This window comes from Citrus sinensis, chromosome 3, assembly GCF_022201045.2.
Source record: "Citrus sinensis cultivar Valencia sweet orange chromosome 3, DVS_A1.0, whole genome shotgun sequence".
Taxonomy (NCBI): domain Eukaryota; kingdom Viridiplantae; phylum Streptophyta; class Magnoliopsida; order Sapindales; family Rutaceae; genus Citrus; species Citrus sinensis.
In genome coordinates this window covers 39,339,807-39,360,979 of record NC_068558.1, presented here as the reverse complement: position 1 = coordinate 39,360,979, position 21,173 = coordinate 39,339,807, and the positions used below count along the sequence as shown (strand labels likewise).

Here is a 21,173-nt window from a genome sequence, read left to right as displayed (position 1 = left end):
ATCCTGTCTCCTTGGTATCAGAGACTTGTTGAATCTAGCATCTCGTAATATTTGCATAATATCCAAGGAGACTGGCTTTTCTAATTAATTTTTTATTTAAAGATCACCAGTTTCTTATCTACAATGATTTTCTAATTCTTCATTCATTTGTATTGGTCTAACTATTATTGGAATTATTTTCTCATCACAATCTTTTTCATAAGGGAGTTTGAATGAAATCTTTATTCAGACCAATGTCTACTTCCAGTTCTTGTAATTAAGATCGAATCGTGAACCAAGAAAAAAATGACCAAAATCAAAATATTGTTGGCACGTTATTCTTCTTCTTCTTCATGTATGATTATACGAACAACTTTAGGAAGTTCTTCGTAGGTGATGAGTCCCTGGGCCGTGGTGACTTGTTTTCTTAGATGAAGAATCAACCGGCTTGATGACTGCTCCTTCTATTGGCTTCTTCTTTGATATAAATACCCGCCGTTGTGTAGGTACCATAATTTTCAACCACTTTTATATATATATATATAAAGTACAGAAAAGGAAAACTTTAAAACTTCAGGATTTTAAAACAAACAAGGAGTGAAAGCAAATTCGACACTTCATAGTATTTGAAGCATGCTGATTTGTTTAAGCAGAAGTAAGGCTGATAACGAGCAAAACAAGTAAAAAAGAAAAAGAAAAAAAATAATTTTGTGGATGGAATATCAAAATCCCTTGTACATTTATATCCCACAAATCTGATGTTTTAAGAACTTGGAGAACGAAGTACACACACTAGAAATCTCACTTCAATTGGTAATGGCATGGCAATGGTAACTCCTTCCTTAATTAGCTAGACTCGCCGTTGTTAGCAAGATTTAAGAAAAAATCCATCAAAAAGGACACATAACCCTGCAATTTTGCATAACCAGGAAGGTAATTAATATCAATCACCAAATACCTATCACTATCTCCTCTAGCACTGAGATTATCATCATTTTCCCTAATCAAATCGAAGTTGAAAAGATTCAACCCCAATGCTTCTCTCATTGCCCTTGCTAACTCCACAACAAAACCCTCACATGGCACTTCATTTTTTTCTAAATCAACTTCTCTATCATCATCGTCAACCGCATTTGATGATACCTGAGAAAATGGTAAAAAACCCTTTAAAGATTTCATTTTCTCTTGCGAAATATCGGGCAACGACTTTCGCTTAACACACTTCACACTGGACCCAGCAACATAGACCTTGAACACAACCCCACCGTGATTCACAAACTCTTGTAACACCATCGGTGCGGCCTCCTCCAGAACTTGAAGCCCTTCGGTGTCGAAAATCAAATACATTTGATGCGATTTCGGGGTCCCATTGGCCTCCAACGGCTTCGCGATCAACGGAAACCTCAACTCATGCACTTCGGTTGGGCCCGAAACGACAGCCTGTTTCGGGACACTGAGCTTTCCTTTACTATTCAAATCTATTTTCATATCGGATACCACTTCAAGCATTGAGATTCTGTTGTGGAGTCTTTCGATTAATTCGGGAGGATCAATAACGCGGACGCCCGGGTTTCGGGAAGAGAATTGTAGCAGCTGTTGATTCCAATCAGGGCCGTACAACTTGTGGATGATGCAATCGAACGGTCCTTGTTCGATCAAGGGTTTGTAAGGATCAATGCGGATTAGGTCAATGCCTCGTTCGCTCGCTTTGGTTACGAGGGAAGGTTGGATGAAGGTTTGCTCTTTCTTAGGGGCAAGAGCGTAGCCGATTTGATAGCGTTGAGATCGTTGATCATTTGACATTTGCTGTTGGGCTGATGCCTGATGGTGATCTGTTTGGGAAGTGAGAAAGTTAGAGAGAAAAATTTTGGAGTACTTGTGGGGTGGTGGTGACACTGACAGATTCGAGGGAGAATATGTATATATATATATATATATATATCAGTATAAATACTATAACGTTGTATGGGAACGGAATCCTTGAAGGAATTTGAAACACGTAATTAATTAAAACACAAGATCAATTTGTTCTCTACGTTAGTGTTAGATTAACGGTCATGATTGAAAGAATTAATAAAGAAAGCAAATTCGGATCGGATACTCGGGTTTCGTAATTATTAATAATAACGATACTGCTATGATAGGACGTTTACGTTTAGAGAAATGCGGTTTAGATGCCATTAAAATTTATGTTCATTTGACAAGTTGAAAGTTGACGAAGGTGATAAAAATTATGGAATCTAACAAGTTGATTATAGAATATAAAATCATATTCAAATGATAGGATGCTTAAATTATAATGAAATTACACCACAACATGTTGTTTCGATGTAATTAAATTCAATAACTTGTAAATCTAATAAACAACATTTGTTATATTTTTTTAATTTAATTAATGAATTAGTTGTATTTGAGTTTCGATACATACAATATTACAATATGTTCTTTTAAAGTAATTGAATTCAAAGACTTTCAATTTGCATTTTACTATTTTTCCGATTGGATTAAAATTTAGTCATCAACTAATGTCATATATATAATTGTTGGGATAAACCATACAGTGTGTGTGACTAATATTTAAGTATTTGTATCTCAAGTGTTGTTGTAACATTTGTCTGTTGGAAGATCTATTATTCATAATTTCAAAATTTACTATTTCATCATTTAGATTTAATAGTAAGGTTACTAGTAGAGAAATGTAAAGTTGCTTTTATGTTAATTATTCGATATTTGACAACATTCGAGATAATGTAGGATTTTACACCAAAAAAAAAAAAAAATCCTTTTTTGGCTCTCATTTTAGCTTTATGTCTCTTACGCCTAGAAGGTCTTCCTCCACAACCCAATTACAAGAATGGTGCTCCACATACTAAGTTATATCTCCCTGAGCCAAGTGGAGCATGCATGAAGGAGTCCCATGCTTTTTCTATTCTTTTCTTTTCCTTAGCCCAATTAATAATGTTTATCACAGTGTAATTGAAATAAAATTTTATTATTAATTATTATTATAAGAGTAATGATACAGCCACAAACTCTTGTACAAACTTATTTTGTACAAACTGATGTGGCATTAATTCATTGGTTGAATGAAAATATAAATTAATAAAAACAAATCATGTGGGCCAAGTGATATTAATTCAACCAATCTTATCATGCCACATCAGTTTGTACAAAATAAGTTTGTACAAGAGTTTGTGGCTGTATCATTACTCTTATTATAATTATGTTGTTGTTGTTGTGTTTTTCTTTTTAATTCTAATTTGTTATATAAAAGTTGTTAATATATGAAAAATATTGTTATTTTATCTCATACACACACATATATAATTATTTCCATCAATTTCTTATTAGATTTATGTGACTTAGGGCCAATTTGGTAATATTGTAGATTTTAAAATAATTATTGGTAGTTGTGTTGTATAAATAATCAGTTATGAAGGAAATTAGTTAAACGTTTGATAAATTTTATTTTTAAAAGTGTTGTGAGTTTTAAAAGGAATCATATGCGTTCACAAATCTTACTGTTAAGCTGCTGTAAAAATATAAATAATTAAATTGGACATAATATTAAATAAAATTTATTTACACATTTATAAACATTTATATATAATTTTTTTGTTGTGTATATATAATAATTGATAGCTAAAGTAAATATTTTTATACTACTATTATAATTGGTAGTAATAATAATCAATGATTTTTCTTGCTATGTAATAAAGATAAATTTGGATTTTCATAATATGGGATATATATGAAATTGTATTAATTATAAAATTGATTCTCAAAATCAAAATTTAAAAAACTACCCCTCCTACTTTTCAAAATCTTCTATGGAATGGGGTGATTTTACTAAAAGTAATTTTTAAAATAATTTACCAAACACTAAAATTAATTTTTATATTTTAAAAATTCACTTTTGGGTTTCCAAAAACAACCCTAAACGGGCCTTCAGTGGTAAAAGTGGTGGGTTTTCTTATTGAGAATTAAGTTCAAACCTTAATAATCAGAAAAATTAGAAGCCCATGTGAGGTAGCCTATCACATCTCAAGAACCAGGCTTGCCGTGCTGTGCTGGCCCATGATAATGTATGGGCCATGCCATGTTGGGCCTTAGGCCATCTCTAGTAAAAGTTAATTTTTTTAGTGATTTTATATTTTTATTTTATATTAAGATCTTAATATTTAAGCCTGAACCTCAATTATAACGTTACGTATCACTCATCAATTAAATGTTAAATTTCATATCTTATAAGATTATTTAAGCACACACTACATCAGTTGAGATTCAAATTACAATTTTGACGTTGGAATCTTATAATAATTGGTAACTAAAAGTAAAAAAATAAAAAACGAAAAATAAGAATCATACTTATATTTCTCAGAATTAAGCTACTGCCACTTATTCTTTTTACACCCACCATGTATTTTACGATTGTATCCCTGATAAAATTACACCCAGCAAACCTGTGTTGTGTAATCGACTTGAGCTTATTCGTGATTGGGACTACCAAACAGTGACTTGGCTTCGGTTCATATTCTCGTTGCAGCACATTCAAGACTCTTCTACAGTTGCCACTTTGACTCATGGTCCGGTGGTGAACCATTACTCTCAAAATTAAACATAATTATGAGGGTAATAGTTCGAGTTTTCACGGACTCAACATCTCTCAATTAAATATAATTGTGTAGAAATTTCTTGTAACATTTTTTTTCCTTGCGAAATGTGAGTGGGGTAGAGACATCTCTTATCTGTGAGGGATATTTAGCTAGGCATGTACTTCATAGAATAAAAATGTAATAATATAAGTCATATGTATATATTTAATTGTAAATATCAGTGTAATAACCTACTGTCATAACAGTTGTATATATCTCTGTATAATAAAGTAACATAATGCTTAATCAGTAAAAAAAAAAAAAAAAAGAGACTCTTCTACAGTTTTTGTATCATAATTTATATACACATTGGTCGATTTCATTAATCTCTCCTTTGTGTTGACATCAAAATTAATCTTCCACAATTGATTTAAAAGAATCCAAAATTTGTTAATATAAATCAGTTTGGATCGCAACTCAATAACATTATAAAAAAAAAAACCATTTACAACAACTGGTCATTGAAAAAACGCAGGTGAATGGGCTTCATTCTTGAATACCCTTCAATAAAACTATTAAATCTAGCAACATGAAACCAATTAGGCATAAATTTCTAAGAAAAAGGAAAGATTTCAAGAAAAGTTTGATAGAAAGGGTTTGTTCAGGAAGAATCGAAAAAGGGGTTTTTAAGATAACAAAGCAGTGCTAATAGCACCACCCCTGTTCTTATCCCCCTCCATTGAAACCCTAAATTCCTCGTATCATATTTTCATGGCAATCGCTTCAATTCTCAACTCAAATCGGCTGCTTCTGTCAAAGCGAATTGTAAATTGTTTTGATGGGAATCTTCTTCGTTACAATGTCATCAAATCCCTTAGTTTCGGACCCGTTATTCCAGATCCCGGTCCCAAACTCAGTAGCCTTCAGGCTAAAACCTTTCTTATGAACCCAACAACTCCAATTTTAACCAGCAGCAGCGAGGGTAATTCAAGAACCCATTCCAATCGCGATCTCAAAGTCCAACAATCCGTAGGAGTGATGATGGGTGGCCGTTCGTTTCCATTAATATTCACGAATCCAAATCCAAATCGCTTGCAAGTTTCGATTGGTGCCGCTCTCTTTTTCGTTTCGGTGGGCTTGTTCCTGTTCCTGTTGTCCAGCGGACAAATGACTGGTCTCCAACAGAAGGTTCTGGATCTTAGTCATATACTAACGGAGACAACAAAATCATTATTCCTCGGACACGACACTCAACGCTGGATCTCTGATTATTCACCCGTGACAATGTCGATGTCAATGTTGTTGGCCGGCCCCAAACGAATAAAGTTTCCCAAACAACACAGAGGAAGAATGACGGGAAAAGCCAGTCGAGGAAATCTTATTTGCTTCGGGAGGTATGCTCTTCAAGCGCTCGAACCCGCCTGGATCACAGCCAGACAAATCGAAGCGGGGCGCCGAGCAATGGTACGGAATGTCAAGCGCGGTGGAAAAATTTGGGTGCGGATTTTCCCGGACAAGCCCGTCACGGCGAGGCCTGCGGAAACTCGAATGGGCTCCGGGAAGGGATCCCATGCGTACTGGGCAGCCGTCGTTACGCCGGGTAAAATCATTTTCGAAATGAGTGGAGTACCCGAAAACATTGCTCGGAAGGCTATTTCGATAGCGGCCTCCAAAATGCCCATAAAAACCCAATTTGTGATGTCCGGCACAAGCACTTCAAAAGATGAATGAAACAGACACCTCCCCGCCATAACTTTGATGCATTAAATAGGTGTCGCGGTAGGCGTCGGGTTGCTGCAAGATATGGGAGTGTGTTTATCGATTTTAGATAAAAATTGATTTTCTTTTTAGTTAATACAATAGCAGGCTTCCGGGATTAGATAATACCTAATAATATTGTTTAGATACAGCTGTTGGCTTTCTTTTTGTTCTCTGTTATCACTTTTTTTCCCTAGTATTTCAACTGTTACTCGTTGTTTTGAAGAATGATTAAGAAACAAGGTTGAGTCTGAGGCGCGGCCCGGGCTTGCCAAAGCCTGAGCATGGCCCGAGCATTTCTCTTATCGGATCAAAGTCGGCTTTTTTCGAGCCGGGCCTCGAATTTGTGAAATAAATGTTTTAGAATTTATGTGTTACATGTTTTAGAATTTTTTTTCATTATATTTTACGAATTATAATACATAAAATTTATTTATTAGATTAGTTTTAAAATTTGGGATAAAAGGATTTAAAACTTTAAATATATATTATGGGTGGGTTAAATAAATATTAAAACACATTTTCAAATTTTTTTAAGTAGATATCAGATTTTTAGGCTGAACTTAAACTTTTCAAGTGAAACCAAACTCAGACCAGGTGTTTAGAAAGGGAAATTCTATAATACATCAGAACTATTATATCAATCATACAACAAATAAATAATTTTATGACATATGAATATTTATTTTGAAAGATCACCTTGCAAGTAATGATTACATTAAATTCAATTACACATGTCATGTATGTGTTAATTAATTGTATTACCTCTAATATATTATAGAATTTCCCGAAAGATATTGCTCGATTAAGCAGAAAGTGAGCAATGGGTCATGAGATCAACCAGTCTTCATTAGGGAAATATAACCCCTACCTTTTTTCAAATTAATTTGCAAAGCTCGTGAACCGGCCCCGAGCCCAAGTTCAACTTGGGCCAGGCTTTTATGTTTAAAGTTCGCTCCAAGAATTTCATACTCCCAATAACATACTAAATTTTAGCGATAAAGAATATTGAGTCAAGAAAATAAAAATAAATAAATAAAAAGTATTCCTTCACCAAGAAAATCACTTCTAATTTCATTTATAATGGATGAACTAGAACCATTGTGGTGTCCTAAAAACAAAACAAATCAGAAGACATTGATTTGCACCACAATTCACCATATTTGTAAAAATTACCAAACGTTTATGGATAAATCACAAGATCCAGTTATAAAGTCAAAATTCTCATGCTTATCTTCCTAAATTACAACAAATACCAAATGTTGATAAAACAAAAGATCTAATTATAAAGTCAAAATAGTCATGCTTATCTATCTATATTACAACAAAATCATTTACTTGCATGCAAGTTGTAATCAGCAAGCGGCCATTTTCGCGCATGTTAATATACCAAAAGAGTCTTTACCTTGCCGGGTTAGAATTTGGCATCTCCCAAAATTTTACGGGCTACCGTTTCTCACCACCGATCTTAAATTTATAACTTAAACGTCACGTAAGAACATTACGATGATTCTTATTAATTAATTAATTAATTATTACAGTTTTACATTTTGATTTTTACTTGTCCAAGCTGATCATCTTTTTAATGGCGTACATGTTTGTTTTTGCCATGTAAAAACGCCTGTTATAAATAGCCCCCTCCCTAGCTAGCTGTATATATAAATGAAAATGAAAAATGGACGTGAATCTTTTAACTACTTTTTGTTTACTAATAAGATAGATAAACGAAATATTCTTGTTTAGTTTTATATAAAAAGGCTCCAATTAGTAGCCTTCTTTTGACTGTTAGTTGATTTCCCGATGTGCAAAAAGTTAAAATAGTGATGAAACATATGAACTAAAAAGATTAAAAAAAAAATTAGCCAGAAAGAATGCACAAGAGAGGAAGTCCATACATGCATGTCGAAATAATTAACAATAAATTAATTATTGTTAAAATACTTAATTATTGGACCATTAATTCTAAACCGTGCACACGGATTGGTTCAAAGTCTTAAGCTAGCAATGAGAACAGCTTCTTCCAAATGACGATCAAATTAAGCTATATGAAGAGGGCAACAATCTCATTCAAATATAAATTAATTTATAGCCACATATATAAATAAACGAGGCATATGATTCATTTTGCTGACTAAAATCGTCAGTACATGCATGCACACATGCAGTTGGACTGAATAAGTGACTGGTTTCATTTCAATTTTTATGTGGTTTAGTTTTTTTTTTTTTTTTAATTCTCTGTATTTTTTATTACTTTCTATTTGAATCAGCAAAACAGACTTTCAAATGGTACATGAAATTCATCACTTTCGGCCGGACCATTACAATATAACTCTTTTTTTTTTAAAAAAAAAAGGATTAAAAAAATTTTGGCTCTTGAAATAGAAGGTTCTATTTTTTGGGGTAATTTACATCCTCATCCAAATTGTATTCGAACTTGAAGCTGACTATGAATATGACCAACTAACTCTCATCTATAAGTTGACAAAATTTAGAGAAATAAGTTATTGGTTCCACTCTTGTTTATTTAATTTAATCAATGTGGTCTTAATTTAATAAAATGTATTTATAAAAAGTAAATAATCAAATACAATATTTTGGATTTATTTTCCATATTTGCATGCCCATAATGGTCATGACTCTTGTCATATGTAGGTGACAAATAGTATTTTTGTATGCCCTCATAATAATCTAGATTCTTGTCATATATATTTGCATCGTATATGGTGGTCTTTATGTGATATGTGTATTTGGCAATAGTTTTGACTAAAAATGATATTCATGCGATTCCTATCTTGTATTCATTGATCTAATGGACTGAAAATAATGTAATCATTCGTCTAAAAAAAAATTACGACGCCACAAAAAATGTTTTTATTAAATCATCAAACAAAATCATGTCATGCAGTTTAAATGTTTTTCTCACTTTGGTGTCACTGGTTTCAACTTTATGATTGGCATAAGTTACACTTAACTTTACAGTAATGATTGCTTAACATCTCTGGTCAATTTTTTGGGCAAGGATTTGGAAGCGAGGGAAGTTAAAATAATAAGAATAATAAGAATAATTTTACCAGTCCAATAAGGTAATTCGAAAGTTTAAATTAAGTTGAAAATAGTTCTTCTTATGAAGAGATATAAAAGTGCAAATACATATACACACAGACACATAGAGAGAGAGAGAGAGAGAGAGAGAGGAAATTCAGCATATCGTGTAAATATAGAGAATGAGGTAAGGTTAGGAGGAAAACCCCGGCAAGCTCTACTATCCTTTTACCCTCCGGCATTGACAATTGAACCCCAATGATGTCATTTGATTTTGCTTTCAACTTATATAATAACATTACGCATATCTGAGAAAAGTTCCTATAGGGTTCGGCACCACAGAGAATACATATGTTCTCCCTTTCCCAACAAGACACGTTTTGAATGTAATTTTGAAAAAAAAAAATTATTTAAAGACTCAGTTTAGTAAGCTGGTAATATGTAAAGAAATGAAGGGCATTTGAATAGTTGACAGTCAATAGAAAATCTCCACAAGTAAGTGCCAAGGCAACGATACGAATTGACGACCCATGAAAGATTCTGTTTTTCATCAACAGGCCAGGTCTATTCAAATTTCAGTGAACACGCCTCATTTTTTATTTTGCTTGTTTAACCATAATTGTTTTTCTTCTTCCCTTTTTGACAATGATACTTCTTAATATTATTAATTGATTTATAACTCTTTAATATTATAATGTGCTTACAATCTTCTTGCTCCATAACCATTAACCACTCCATGCAAATTGCAATTGTGGATTTGAATTCATCAATGTGAGTTTTGCGTATCGCCTTGATTGGAGTTTTTATTAAATAAGAATTTTTACCTTAATCTTATTATAATCAACCCAATATTTTTTTGATGCTTGAATTTTATTATTTCCAATCTCTGGTTCCATTGACTTGAAAATTGAAATTTTAAATCTGCCTCCATTTCTGAAGCAAAGCGATCAAGAGAACTCTCGTGTTTTGTATTTTGTAAACAGCAGTGATCGTGCAAATCATGCAGAAAAAAAATCAATCAAACTTTTGGATTCAACAAATTAATGAATGATATATTATAACCAATGGCCGTACCCACACAGGATATGTACAAGGGGAACATTACTGATAACAAGCACCAATGATATTTGATTAAGTAATCCACCAGAAGACAATTAGTTATTTCTTTAGCATCCATTATCTATTCTTCAATAAAGTAACAATCAATTCAAAACATATTAATTAATCGAAAGGGTTGTTTGGTGAAAGGAAGATGAACTGTGCAATGATGACACTTGACGATTAGTTGGGGATTGCTTTATCTAAAAGATCTTTGAAAGCGTATGCCATTAAAAATAATACTGATAATAACAAATAGTTCCAAAATTTCCGGTATGTTGACGATTACAGATTATTATGAGAATTAAGACTGATGAATTTAGTTAGAGGCGGCTGATATGGAGTAATAGAATTGTATTTCATCACTAAGAAATTTTTTTTTTCTTTTTTAATTGATTGTGTGATGAGGATTGTGCGAACGCAAGCAACTAATTCAGTATATTAGAGATCGGGCTGTTGCAACTTGCAACTCTTTATTTTCAATTGGAGAGCTTGGAATTAATAGTAATTATTTTCTTCTATATTTGAGGGAGGAGTTGTGGCAGGTGATGAGGTGAAGTAGAAGATATCTTATAATTAATTATTGATGAATATAGAATATAATTTCCGGAGAAATTAATTAAGCAAACAATAAATAATAAAATGTATCTAGCTAATCCCTCAAACATGTGACGAATGGGTTCGATTATCTATTAATTTGTACTAAATGAATATATATATATATATAGCAGTTTTCTGGTCAGAGATTTTAAAGTGCGGAAAAGTTCGGGAAAATTTTAAAATCGCTCGGTTTTAAAGAGTTATAATTTTAAGTTTTTAAAGCCATGCAGTTTTAAAACTTTTCCGCACTTTAAAAATATAGACTGGAACATTTATATATATATATATATATAATATTATTTTAAACTCTTCTCCTCTATCATTTTCTTTTTTAATATTTCAGCTGAAAATTTTGATAAAAATCCGGTTTCATTTATCTTTGTCCCGTATCTATTACATTGTTTTGATATCAAAGCAGGAATTAACATGTCAATAACGATTGCTTTGCGGATGAACATTAGGGTTAGTGCCCTAGCACTGTTGGGCAAGATCTATTCTAATAACTTTTATTTCTCACGAAAATTTTCTGAAACTTTATATTTCATTTATCTTTATCATATTTTGTTTCATCTATGTTGCAAAAATATAAAGTCCCGTTTAAACTTAAAGTAATATTAAAAAAGAAGAAGATCAAATCACACTCATTTGTCTCAAACAAATGAAGGGACCCCCTTTTAAATTTGCAAGTCAAAATTGCACCCTAGATATTCAATTTTAATGCTCTCGCTGTGTCATCCTTCTAGAATAATTCTTCTTATTTTTGTATATAATCCAACATACATACATATATAATCATTTTCTATTAAGAACATCCTCATTTTATTAAAATAAGGATGTCAGTAAAATATAAAAAAGAAGAAAAACATAAATTTCAATATACTAACAAATAAAAAAATATAGTTTCCAATATATTGAAATATGTATTTTTTTTGTATTTTAATGACATCCTCATTTTAATAAAGTGATGATATCGCTAACGAACAAAAAAGACAGTCTCTAATGTATTAAAATTTTTATTTCTTTGTATTTTACTTTGCATCTTCACTTTTTTAAAGTGAGAATGTGATGTAGGATGGTTGCGTGGGACGGGTTAGGTAACTTTTGGAAGTCATAACTTGAGTTATATGTGTCTATTTTCAGGTGTGTAATATACTGTTTTGAATCTTACGACGAGACAAACCAAACCCAAAATATGAGAATTTTCCTATTTCTTTTAAGATTTTTGTCTTTTTAGATATCAGATTTGGGCACTGTTTATTTTGGATTCTTATTTAGATTAGGAAAATTTTGTTATAAAACAATTTCAAATTTGCTTATTTTGATAAATTTGTGATACTTAGGGTTATTATATAAAGGAGGTCAAAACCCTAATTTTGTTAATTTAGATTTTTTCAATAAACTTTCATTGTTTAGAAACTTTATTTATCTTTTCTATCAAACTTTTACATTTCCATATTATCAAGATATCTTCAGTAGAGAAAATCTCTATGTATGATGTTCCATAAGCATACCACCTTTTGAATCAAAAGTTTTCAACGAAATCAGTTAACATTAATTATTATAAACAGCTACAATTCGAACCATAAATAAATACATTTGCCACTTGACAATAACTAAAATGGAAATATATATGATACAGATTGTATATATGGCAATACAAGCATCCTAAATACAATATAATAAAATGGTTATCAATTATAATGACAATAATAATATGATGATTATTATTAAAATCAGTCGTTAAAAGTGGTTTAAGATTAAGGTCCCACTCAGAGACTGAATAGTTTTCGTGTGTTAATATGCTTAATTATTGTACTAAAAAACACCTGGAACAATAGAACACATAGTATTATGTTAGTTAAAAGGAGGTTTCTTCTCAATTTGATCTATGGAAATTCATGTGTTTGACCCTCTTGTTTTATGCTACGTGTAACCTACCCTTCACTTGACTTTCCTGACTTTGTCCTCCTTTGATCTTAGCGTATACCAATTGTACAGAACGTATATAAGTTGCTATCCTTGAATTTTTGCCTTGTTCAACAAGTGAAAATCGCCCTAGTTAATCAAAAAGGTTGAAAATGGTGCAAGTACGTACGTATGTACTTCATCAAATTAACACGAACCTCGAATTGCAAATGATATGGTGAAGAAAATTTGATGCTTACAAATCATTTGGGTAAATTAAGTCGGGTGAATGGATGGGATTTTCCTTTTTCAATCAAAATTAATTAAATCTCGTCGCCACGCACACATCCAAGTGAGAGTTTTATGGAAGCCTGATCAAACAAATAAACCTAGCTGAAATTTTGATCAATTAATGCACAAGAGTAAAAATAAGATTAAAATTCTCTCTTTATCTGAATTTTACTTCAGCAAATTATACATTAATAGTAAATGAGGTTGTAAAAAGGCAGTAAATCTTCACCGCACATACGTGATACACAAGTGTTGCTTCATGGCTTGCAAAGTTGAAAGACAAGGATACGTTTGTAATTTACAGCAAAACAGTAAAAATAATGCTCAACATTTGTCAAATGAGGGAAAAGCTTCTTCTTTACACTAAGCTAATTTTGTCTCTCAAAACCATCACAGTATCTCACCCACATACACTATTTAAACAGCCTAGCTATCCGTTATATTTCCAACATTGATCTAAAGCAAAAATTTATCTCTATAGATCTCACATAGCAAAAGGTGTCAAGACTCTCTCTTCATCTCATCGCTCTGCTATGTATTGAATTGAAATATAAAAAATGCAATAAACATAAAGATAACTGATTATTCTTTTCTGTATATATGCAGAGAAATTAAAGATGGAGAGCTTGCAAATTTCTGATGAGATTAACAACATAAAGAAGGGGCCATGGACACCGGAGGAAGATCAAAAGCTCATCGATTATATCCGAAAACACGGCCATGGAAGCTGGAGAGCACTTCCGAAACTTGCCGGTTTGAACAGGTGCGGTAAGAGTTGTCGTTTGAGATGGACTAATTATCTAAGACCTGATATCAAGAGAGGAAAATTCTCCGAAGAAGAAGAGCAATTAATCGTCAACCTGCATGCTGTACTCGGAAACAAGTAATAGTTCTTTTACCTTTTGTTACAAGCATGCTATTCTAAACGTTGCTTGAGTGTTAAGTGATTAATGTGTGTGTGTGTGTGTGTGTGTGTTTTCTAAATAAAGGTGGTCGGCAATAGCAACTCGTCTTCCGGGGAGGACAGACAACGAAATCAAGAACTTTTGGAACACACATCTGAAGAAGAAGCTTCTACAAATGGGAATTGATCCGGTGACTCACAGGCCAAGAACTGATCTCAATAATGTTCTTGCAAATCTGCCTCAGTTGCTTGCTGCTGCCAATTTTGCTGTTGGCAACCTCATGAATGTTCCCAATAGTTGGGATATCAATGCTCTCAAGTTACAATCAGACGCCACACAACTTGCCAAAATCCAGCTGTTGCATAACATAATTCAAATCCTAAGTACCAGTCCTCCTCCAAATATCGAAGCTAGCAGCCTTCTCGGATCATCTTTAGGCGACAACTACAATCAGCTGTTCGAGTTCCTTCGAATGAATTCTCATCAGTTCCATGGAAATAATGGTAATGGTAATGGTAATGTTCCCTTTGGTTTCACTCCACAAGAACCAAATCAAATTCTTTCAAATTTACTCAACTTTGATAGTGCCTCTCAATTACCACATCTTGGTGATTATACAAACACTAGTACCAGTAATACTAGCCAATTGGGTTCTTCATCATATGCCAATAATATCCCTACTTCAAATCAACTTCCTGCATTAGTCTCTGTCTCATCAGCAGATTGCTCCGCATTGAACCAGCCAATTGAAACCAAAATAAACCCAAATGATATTTCTAACCCTTCATCAACTTTAACCACGTTTGAAGCTAATTGGGGAGACTTTATGGATGATGAAGCTAGTCAATCTTACTGGAGAGACTTTATAGAGTAAGCACCAACAATATAATGAATTAATTTTATTTTCTTCATGTTCTTTTGTTATTAATAATTCATTTATATCTGATATGTGAATTGATTTACTTTTTGCAGCCAAGCTTCTTCACAGCCATGGCCAATCTCAGAGTGAAATATTGCACTTGCAGATGCAGTCATTTCAAGTGTTATATGTAATCATTTGTGTTAATTTGTATACAGCATTGTTAGTCAATTATATGGTTATTGATTAGGTTTACACTTTATTGAAATAGCTAGATAACATAATGTACCAAATTATTAAAAAAAAACAAAGTACTGTAAGCAATGCATATTATTATACATGAATATTAATCTCATACAATTCTTGATGTATATTATTTGTTAAATTGATTCCACCTATATGATATGTCAGTGGCTTAGCTAAAAGAAGGTCATTGACACAAAGAAAAGAGGAGGTGAATATAAAACAAGTTAGTTGTAGAGGGTATGGAACACGAAATTGATTAATGATAGGGACACAATTTCTTGAAGTAGAGAAATAGGGTTTTGACCTTGATAATTAGAAGATCAAAACTCATGCATGTCAAACATCAACTACGTGGACAGTCACAAAACCAAAGACAACAAAATCTCTGATATGTTTGGGCCTTGTCCCACTCTGATGATGATTTCCAATAAAATTACCCTATGTTAATGGAGTTATAATAGTTAATATTTACTTCCTGATTTTTTTTTTTAAAAAAAAGTCAAGACTTCTTGTTACTTATTAGGTGGGAATATTTCCTTTTGATACAAGCAAATCAACCATGAAAAATTAACCAAAAGCTATATATTCTTCTTATTAACCTAGTTCCCTCCTCTCCCTTTCATTAGCTTTCTAGAACAAGAATGGTACATTAAATAGGCGTTGTGTGTTAGTGTAGTTAGCTTTCAAGTGCAATTTTATCTTATGTTGTCTTCAGATGCATACAAGGCCAATGTAATTAAAGTAAAAGTTGTAAATTTGAGTTTTAAATTCTAAGTACGTGGGAAGATAATAAGCTTGAGAGAAATCCCAACTGACAAGATAAACCTCGTTGAAGATCAGGGACTTGATGATATTTTGGTAGGTAATTTATTGACCTTTTAAAAACAACTAACCTACCTACCTTGCCAAATACATGCTCATATTCCAACCTAAGTTTTCTGTATATCTCATGGCAAATTTATATGTGTCTGTGGTCATTATATTTTAATTTATTCAGAAACCAATTTGTGGTTTGTCCTTGTAAGGTTGAGCACTTTTGTACTGTTGTTGCAAGAACTTAAATAATTTAAAAAAAAAATTAAAAATTTTACATGTTTGGACCACAAAATAAAATAGGAACTCAACTATAAGGATTTTGCATAAATTTGAAGATTGCAGCCAAAAAAAAAGAAAGATGGTTACTTTCTTTGTCCCATTGTTTTTTACTCTTTTTCTGCAGTATACCTTACCGACTTGCGTCTTAATTGTAAATTTGAGAGGTGATATTATTAGACTCATCGTGCAAGGAATATGGGATGGTATTTCAAAATATCAACATCTCAGTGTCACATTGAAAATGAGGAGAGCTTTAATCGATTCATTGTCACTTAAGTCTAATTTTTTTTCAAAACCCTGGGCATTGTCATATTAGACCAGACCTCGAGGTGTATTCCTGAAAATATCCCGTAAGAAAAAGAATTTCCTTGGCTTTTATTGAGTTATTTCTTTCCAATGTGTCCATCAATCTATAATTCATCAAACCGTACTAAAGACTTTGAAAAGATTTTAAATAATTGGAGCCTTTGGAAGATCACATCTTGATTTCTTTTCTCCTCAATAATTCCATAGTATAAACGTTTTATTTGTTCTCGAAACACAAGTCAAAATAATTTTTCTTTGCAAAGTTCTTAGAAACAATTATCGTGCTTACAATTGATACAACAGAACCAACCAGTCAAAAAAATAAAAAAATGTTGCTTCTTGAATGCAAAAAATTATCGAGAAAAAATTGTACTGCCAGACAAGCGAGGAACTGGAGAGCAAAGACGCAGTTAGGAAGGAGAATGTCTTTTCTGATGATTTTTTCGCTCAACATGTCTTACCCTCTGAGGAGGCCATAGAATGTGGGTGACCCTTCCCTTTACTAATCCCAAAGGAATCTGCCGAGAAAAGCTTGTTAAAGTTAGGCCAAAAATTTAATAAGTAAAATAAAAAAAACTATCAACAGTCAATGCATAAGCAGATTGCAACCTACACTGTACAACAACTAAATTAGTCGAATCATCATCGCCTCAGAAGCATATTAAATCTAACAGAAGCTTTGGAAAGGAAATACTTCCAATGAAATATTTTACTTCCTTTTTTTTTTTACTATTACTTTGACAGTGGCACTAGAATGGGATGCTAAAAAGGGTCAATAGAAGAATTACATGGTTCTATTTATTTTGGGAGTTCAAATTGGGATTTAGACTGAGATACTTATTTTGACATGAGATTTTGAATGAAAGATTCTGACAGGGAATACAGCTTAGACAATTTTCAACACTCAACGGTCATAACTACCACCATAACAATTTCAATAATTTTTTTGAGACGAATATATGGCGTTGCAGAGAACTTACAGGGCCAAAAGATCTTGAATCCAGGCTAGAAGATGGATTATCTCCCTCAACCCAACAATGTCCATTAGGAACTTTCACCACATCATTAGTCATAGGAGTTCCAATCCAATCACCGGGCAATCCGATAATTCTCTTTACGTGTTTCTCCTTGTGGTTGCTGGGTGAGCTGCAAGAAATTGCAACTATAGTACTATCAGTCTTCAGTATCAAACTTTCATGTCAACAGTATGTTTCACTGACTATAAAGAACAAATTTAACCAATCCAGACAAATATCTTCCAAAGGATTACATAACAAAAAGCCAAAAATTTACCAGCGACAGACAGCAAAATGCAGTGAATTTACAGAGCATGTTAATCTAAATGAGTACAAAATAAGGTCAATTACAGATTATTCAACCTGTTAAGTCATCTATGAGAAGACAGTGATCCAAACCATTTGTATTTAAAAATAAAAATCTCTTCAGAGGATTACAACAAAAAGCCAAAAATTTACTAATGAAAGATAGCAAAACACAGTGAATGTACAAAGCATGCAAAAACTAAATGAGTAGAACAGAAAGTTCAATTACAAAACTATTCCAATCACATTACCTACGAGAGGACACTGATTCAAACTCAGTTAGAATGAGAAACAGCTAGGAGGCAAACAAACAAAGCCACTAACAAAATGCTCAAGCACAAGGCCACCGGCTTCACCATCAACAAAGCAAACCAAGCTCAAAACTTGGTGTGAGGCTCAATTGTTCATCCAAACATGAGCCAATGTGAGCAGCCCCAAATTTATCCTAAATAACTTTATGAAATGAAGTTGAATAGGACAATTTTCAAAAAATGTTACTGTTGATTAGGCGTCTGAAAACATTCAATTTGAATTCACTGCAGACAAACCCACAAACAGAGCTCAATATCAAAACAAAAAGCACCATGAACTGGTGTGTACCACTACATTAGCTTAAACTCAACTGACAGCCCCCAGCCAAAATCTAGGGAAAAACATTATCTCTGAAGTGACATTAGTGTTAGATTGATCTCTCAATTGGCAATTTGCTGTCCTGAGGTCAAAATGATTTTGGGAAATCAAAAATGTTTTCCCACACTTTCACACTTAATAGGCTTTTCGTTGCCCATTGCCAAAAACTGACACCTCCCACCTGTAGAAGTCAAGCTGGTTATCCTGAGTGACAGGACAACATTAAACCATAGGCACAAACCTAATTGATCTGTGCAAAGATTTGAACTTCTTCATGAGCACAAAAACCATGTCAAAGTCTCTCGAAACACAAAGATAAATTGACACCCAATAGTTTTTACTTATTAACTATGCAGCTATAGTGATCATATCTACATAATATAAAACAAGAATTAAATGCTTAAACATAGAAAAAAAGCATCACATATGCTGAACAAATTACCAGAATACTACGACATCACCATGGGAAAACTTGTACTTTTGAAGACAAAACTTCTCCATGAGAACATGGTCATCTGCAACCAAACCATTATAATGAGACAATGAAACAACAAATGTGGCACAAAATCTTCAAAACTAAACTTGGTGATTAAAAAAGAACTACAAATAATTACCAGACAATGACCCCATAAAGGAATCGGTAGTGGGGTTAAATGTGGGTGACATAGAAGAGCCTCGCACAGGCACAATACTGGCATATCGATCAGAAATTGTAAGACCAATGAGCCCAAATGTGAAACAGTTTTTCGTGAGGCTCCATAAGAAGTTATGAGCTGCCATAATTGAAATTTCACCGAGTATACATCTGCACTATCATAAACATCAACAAATAATCGATCAGAGTAAAAAACTCAGAAACTTAATCAATGTTAATCGGAAATTAAGAAAAAAGAATAGCCATAAGCAACTTACTAACAGGACCCCACAATTGATAATCTTGTCTTGTAAATATATAAATGAATTGAAAGTACAGAAACAGGAAACCAAACGAACTCACAGGTTGAAGAGGTAGTTGAGGGTTTAGGGTTTTGCAGTTCGTACATGTTTTTTGTCCAATTAGGTACGTGCTCTGCACAGTTGAAAGGGGTTACCTCTGTTAGACTGGGTGGGTAATTTCGGATACGGATCGGATTCTGATAATTCGGATTGGTAAAAAATCTATTCAATTTCAATCCGACTTTAAATTCGATCCGAATCCGATCCGAATTAATAAATATTTTGGATAACTTCATATTCGCATCGGATCGGATGAGTTTAGATTTTGGATTATATTTCAGATTCAGATTGTATTTCGAATTCGGATTTTGGACCTTTTTGATAATTCTCACAAAAAATGATGAAATCTATAATTAATGAAAACTAAATAACCATTAAAAGAAAGAGAAAATAAAACAAGCTGATATGCTCCTATTTACAAACAACTCGTATACGCATGTAAGCCAAGTACAAAATTCAAAGTTTCCAACACAAATCGTGGGAAGTTGTCATGCGTCGGGATTAATTGATTACCATGAAGAAGTTGCTGTCAGTTGCTCGGAACTAGTGGATTATCCGCGTCCGGCGCGCAACTGGGCGGCTAGACGTGATGAAGATTTCAAGACATGGCTGGGTTTCAGATTCGGCTGGAGGCGATCAAGACGCGGCTTGGCTGCTGGATTACAGTCGATTTGTGTCGGCGGCAGGTGGGTTTCGTTCACCTTGGCTTCGCTCGTATTCTGTTGGACGTGATGAAGACGGATTCGACTGTGGTGTGGTGGTTGACTGACGGTTCGGCGGTGGGTTAATGGGTTTCGTTCGTTGGGTAATGTGTTGTTTGCAACTTTGCTTGATTGAGTTGTTTCTGTGAGAGTGAGAGTGGGGAACTGGCTAGTGCCTATGAATTAGGTTTAGAACTATTGTTTGGATTTTTCAATTTTTAGCCCCCTGTGCTTTTAACAATGCAGATCTGATCGAATGATTCGGATTCACTCGAATCCGATCCGAATCAAATCGGATCGGATTACACAAATTTCATCCGATCGGATTTGGCTACGAATTAGGTTTACAATTATTATTTGGATTTTTCAATTTTCAGCCCCCTTTTCTTTTAACAACGCAAATCTGATCGGATGACCCGAATCCGATCCGATCCGATCAGATTACAAAAATTTTATCTGATTGGATTTGACTTCAAATCTGAACCCAATTCGAATTAATTAAAATCAGATTAGATCGGATTGGATCTATCTGAATCCGATCCGATGCCCACCCTACTTGGACACTTAAGACTTTGGGCCTGACCTGTCGTTAGTTCTGTTTTTGTATATACTATTTCTGAAAATTACTATTATTATTATTATTGTTTTCAGGGGAAACCTTAGGTGCAACTGTGGCACCGTGCCACAGTTGCATCTAACCGTTGGATGTCAGTGGACTCCACCAATCCAACTGCATCCAACGGTTAGATACAACTGTGGCACGATGCCACAGTTGCACCGTAGCCTGATCCTTGTTTTCAACCGGCTGAGGGCGACAATTTGTGTAAGGCTTTTCAGTAGGATGG

At 33.4% G+C, this 21,173-nt stretch overlaps 4 protein-coding genes across 9 annotated transcripts; 2 read left to right on the top strand and 2 right to left on the bottom strand.

Annotated features, from left to right (window-relative positions):
* Positions 1-699: 699 nt before the first annotated feature.
* LOC102623644 (inositol-tetrakisphosphate 1-kinase 1-like) lies at positions 700-1,873 on the bottom strand. The gene has a single exon (XM_006478895.4). It carries the CDS (start codon positions 1,780-1,782, stop codon positions 826-828), a length of 957 nt encoding a protein of 318 aa, XP_006478958.2. The 5' UTR covers positions 1,783-1,873; the 3' UTR covers positions 700-825.
* Positions 1,874-5,056: 3,183 nt separating this feature from the next.
* Positions 5,057-6,709, top strand: LOC102623342 (uncharacterized). Its single transcript, XM_006478894.4, has one exon. The coding sequence runs from the start codon at positions 5,346-5,348 to the stop codon at positions 6,303-6,305; it is 960 nt and encodes a 319-aa protein (XP_006478957.2). The 5' UTR covers positions 5,057-5,345; the 3' UTR covers positions 6,306-6,709.
* A 7,027-nt stretch (positions 6,710-13,736) lies between these two features.
* Positions 13,737-15,376, top strand: LOC102612669 (transcription factor MYB53). Its single transcript, XM_025099379.2, has 4 exons — positions 13,737-13,766; positions 13,875-14,151; positions 14,258-15,043; positions 15,146-15,376. The coding sequence occupies exons 2-4, from the start codon at positions 13,886-13,888 to the stop codon at positions 15,180-15,182; spliced, it is 1,089 nt and encodes a 362-aa protein (XP_024955147.2). The 5' UTR covers positions 13,737-13,766; positions 13,875-13,885; the 3' UTR covers positions 15,183-15,376.
* Positions 15,377-16,914: 1,538 nt separating this feature from the next.
* LOC102622065 (uncharacterized) lies at positions 16,915-20,593 on the bottom strand. 6 transcript variants are annotated; one of them, XM_006478888.4, is made up of 6 exons: positions 20,141-20,593; positions 19,629-19,700; positions 19,246-19,441; positions 19,074-19,146; positions 17,660-17,825; positions 16,915-17,197 (listed from the first exon to the last, which is right to left on the bottom strand). In XM_006478888.4, the coding sequence occupies exons 1-6, from the start codon at positions 20,141-20,143 to the stop codon at positions 17,090-17,092; spliced, it is 618 nt and encodes a 205-aa protein (XP_006478951.2). In that variant the 5' UTR covers positions 20,144-20,593; the 3' UTR covers positions 16,915-17,089. The 6 variants fall into 6 exon arrangements, with proteins under 6 accessions (XP_006478951.2, XP_015386054.2, XP_006478952.2 ...); XM_015530568.3 differs by having other exon boundaries at positions 19,246-19,436; XM_006478889.4 differs by lacking the exon at positions 19,629-19,700.
* Positions 20,594-21,173: the final 580 nt, after the last annotated feature.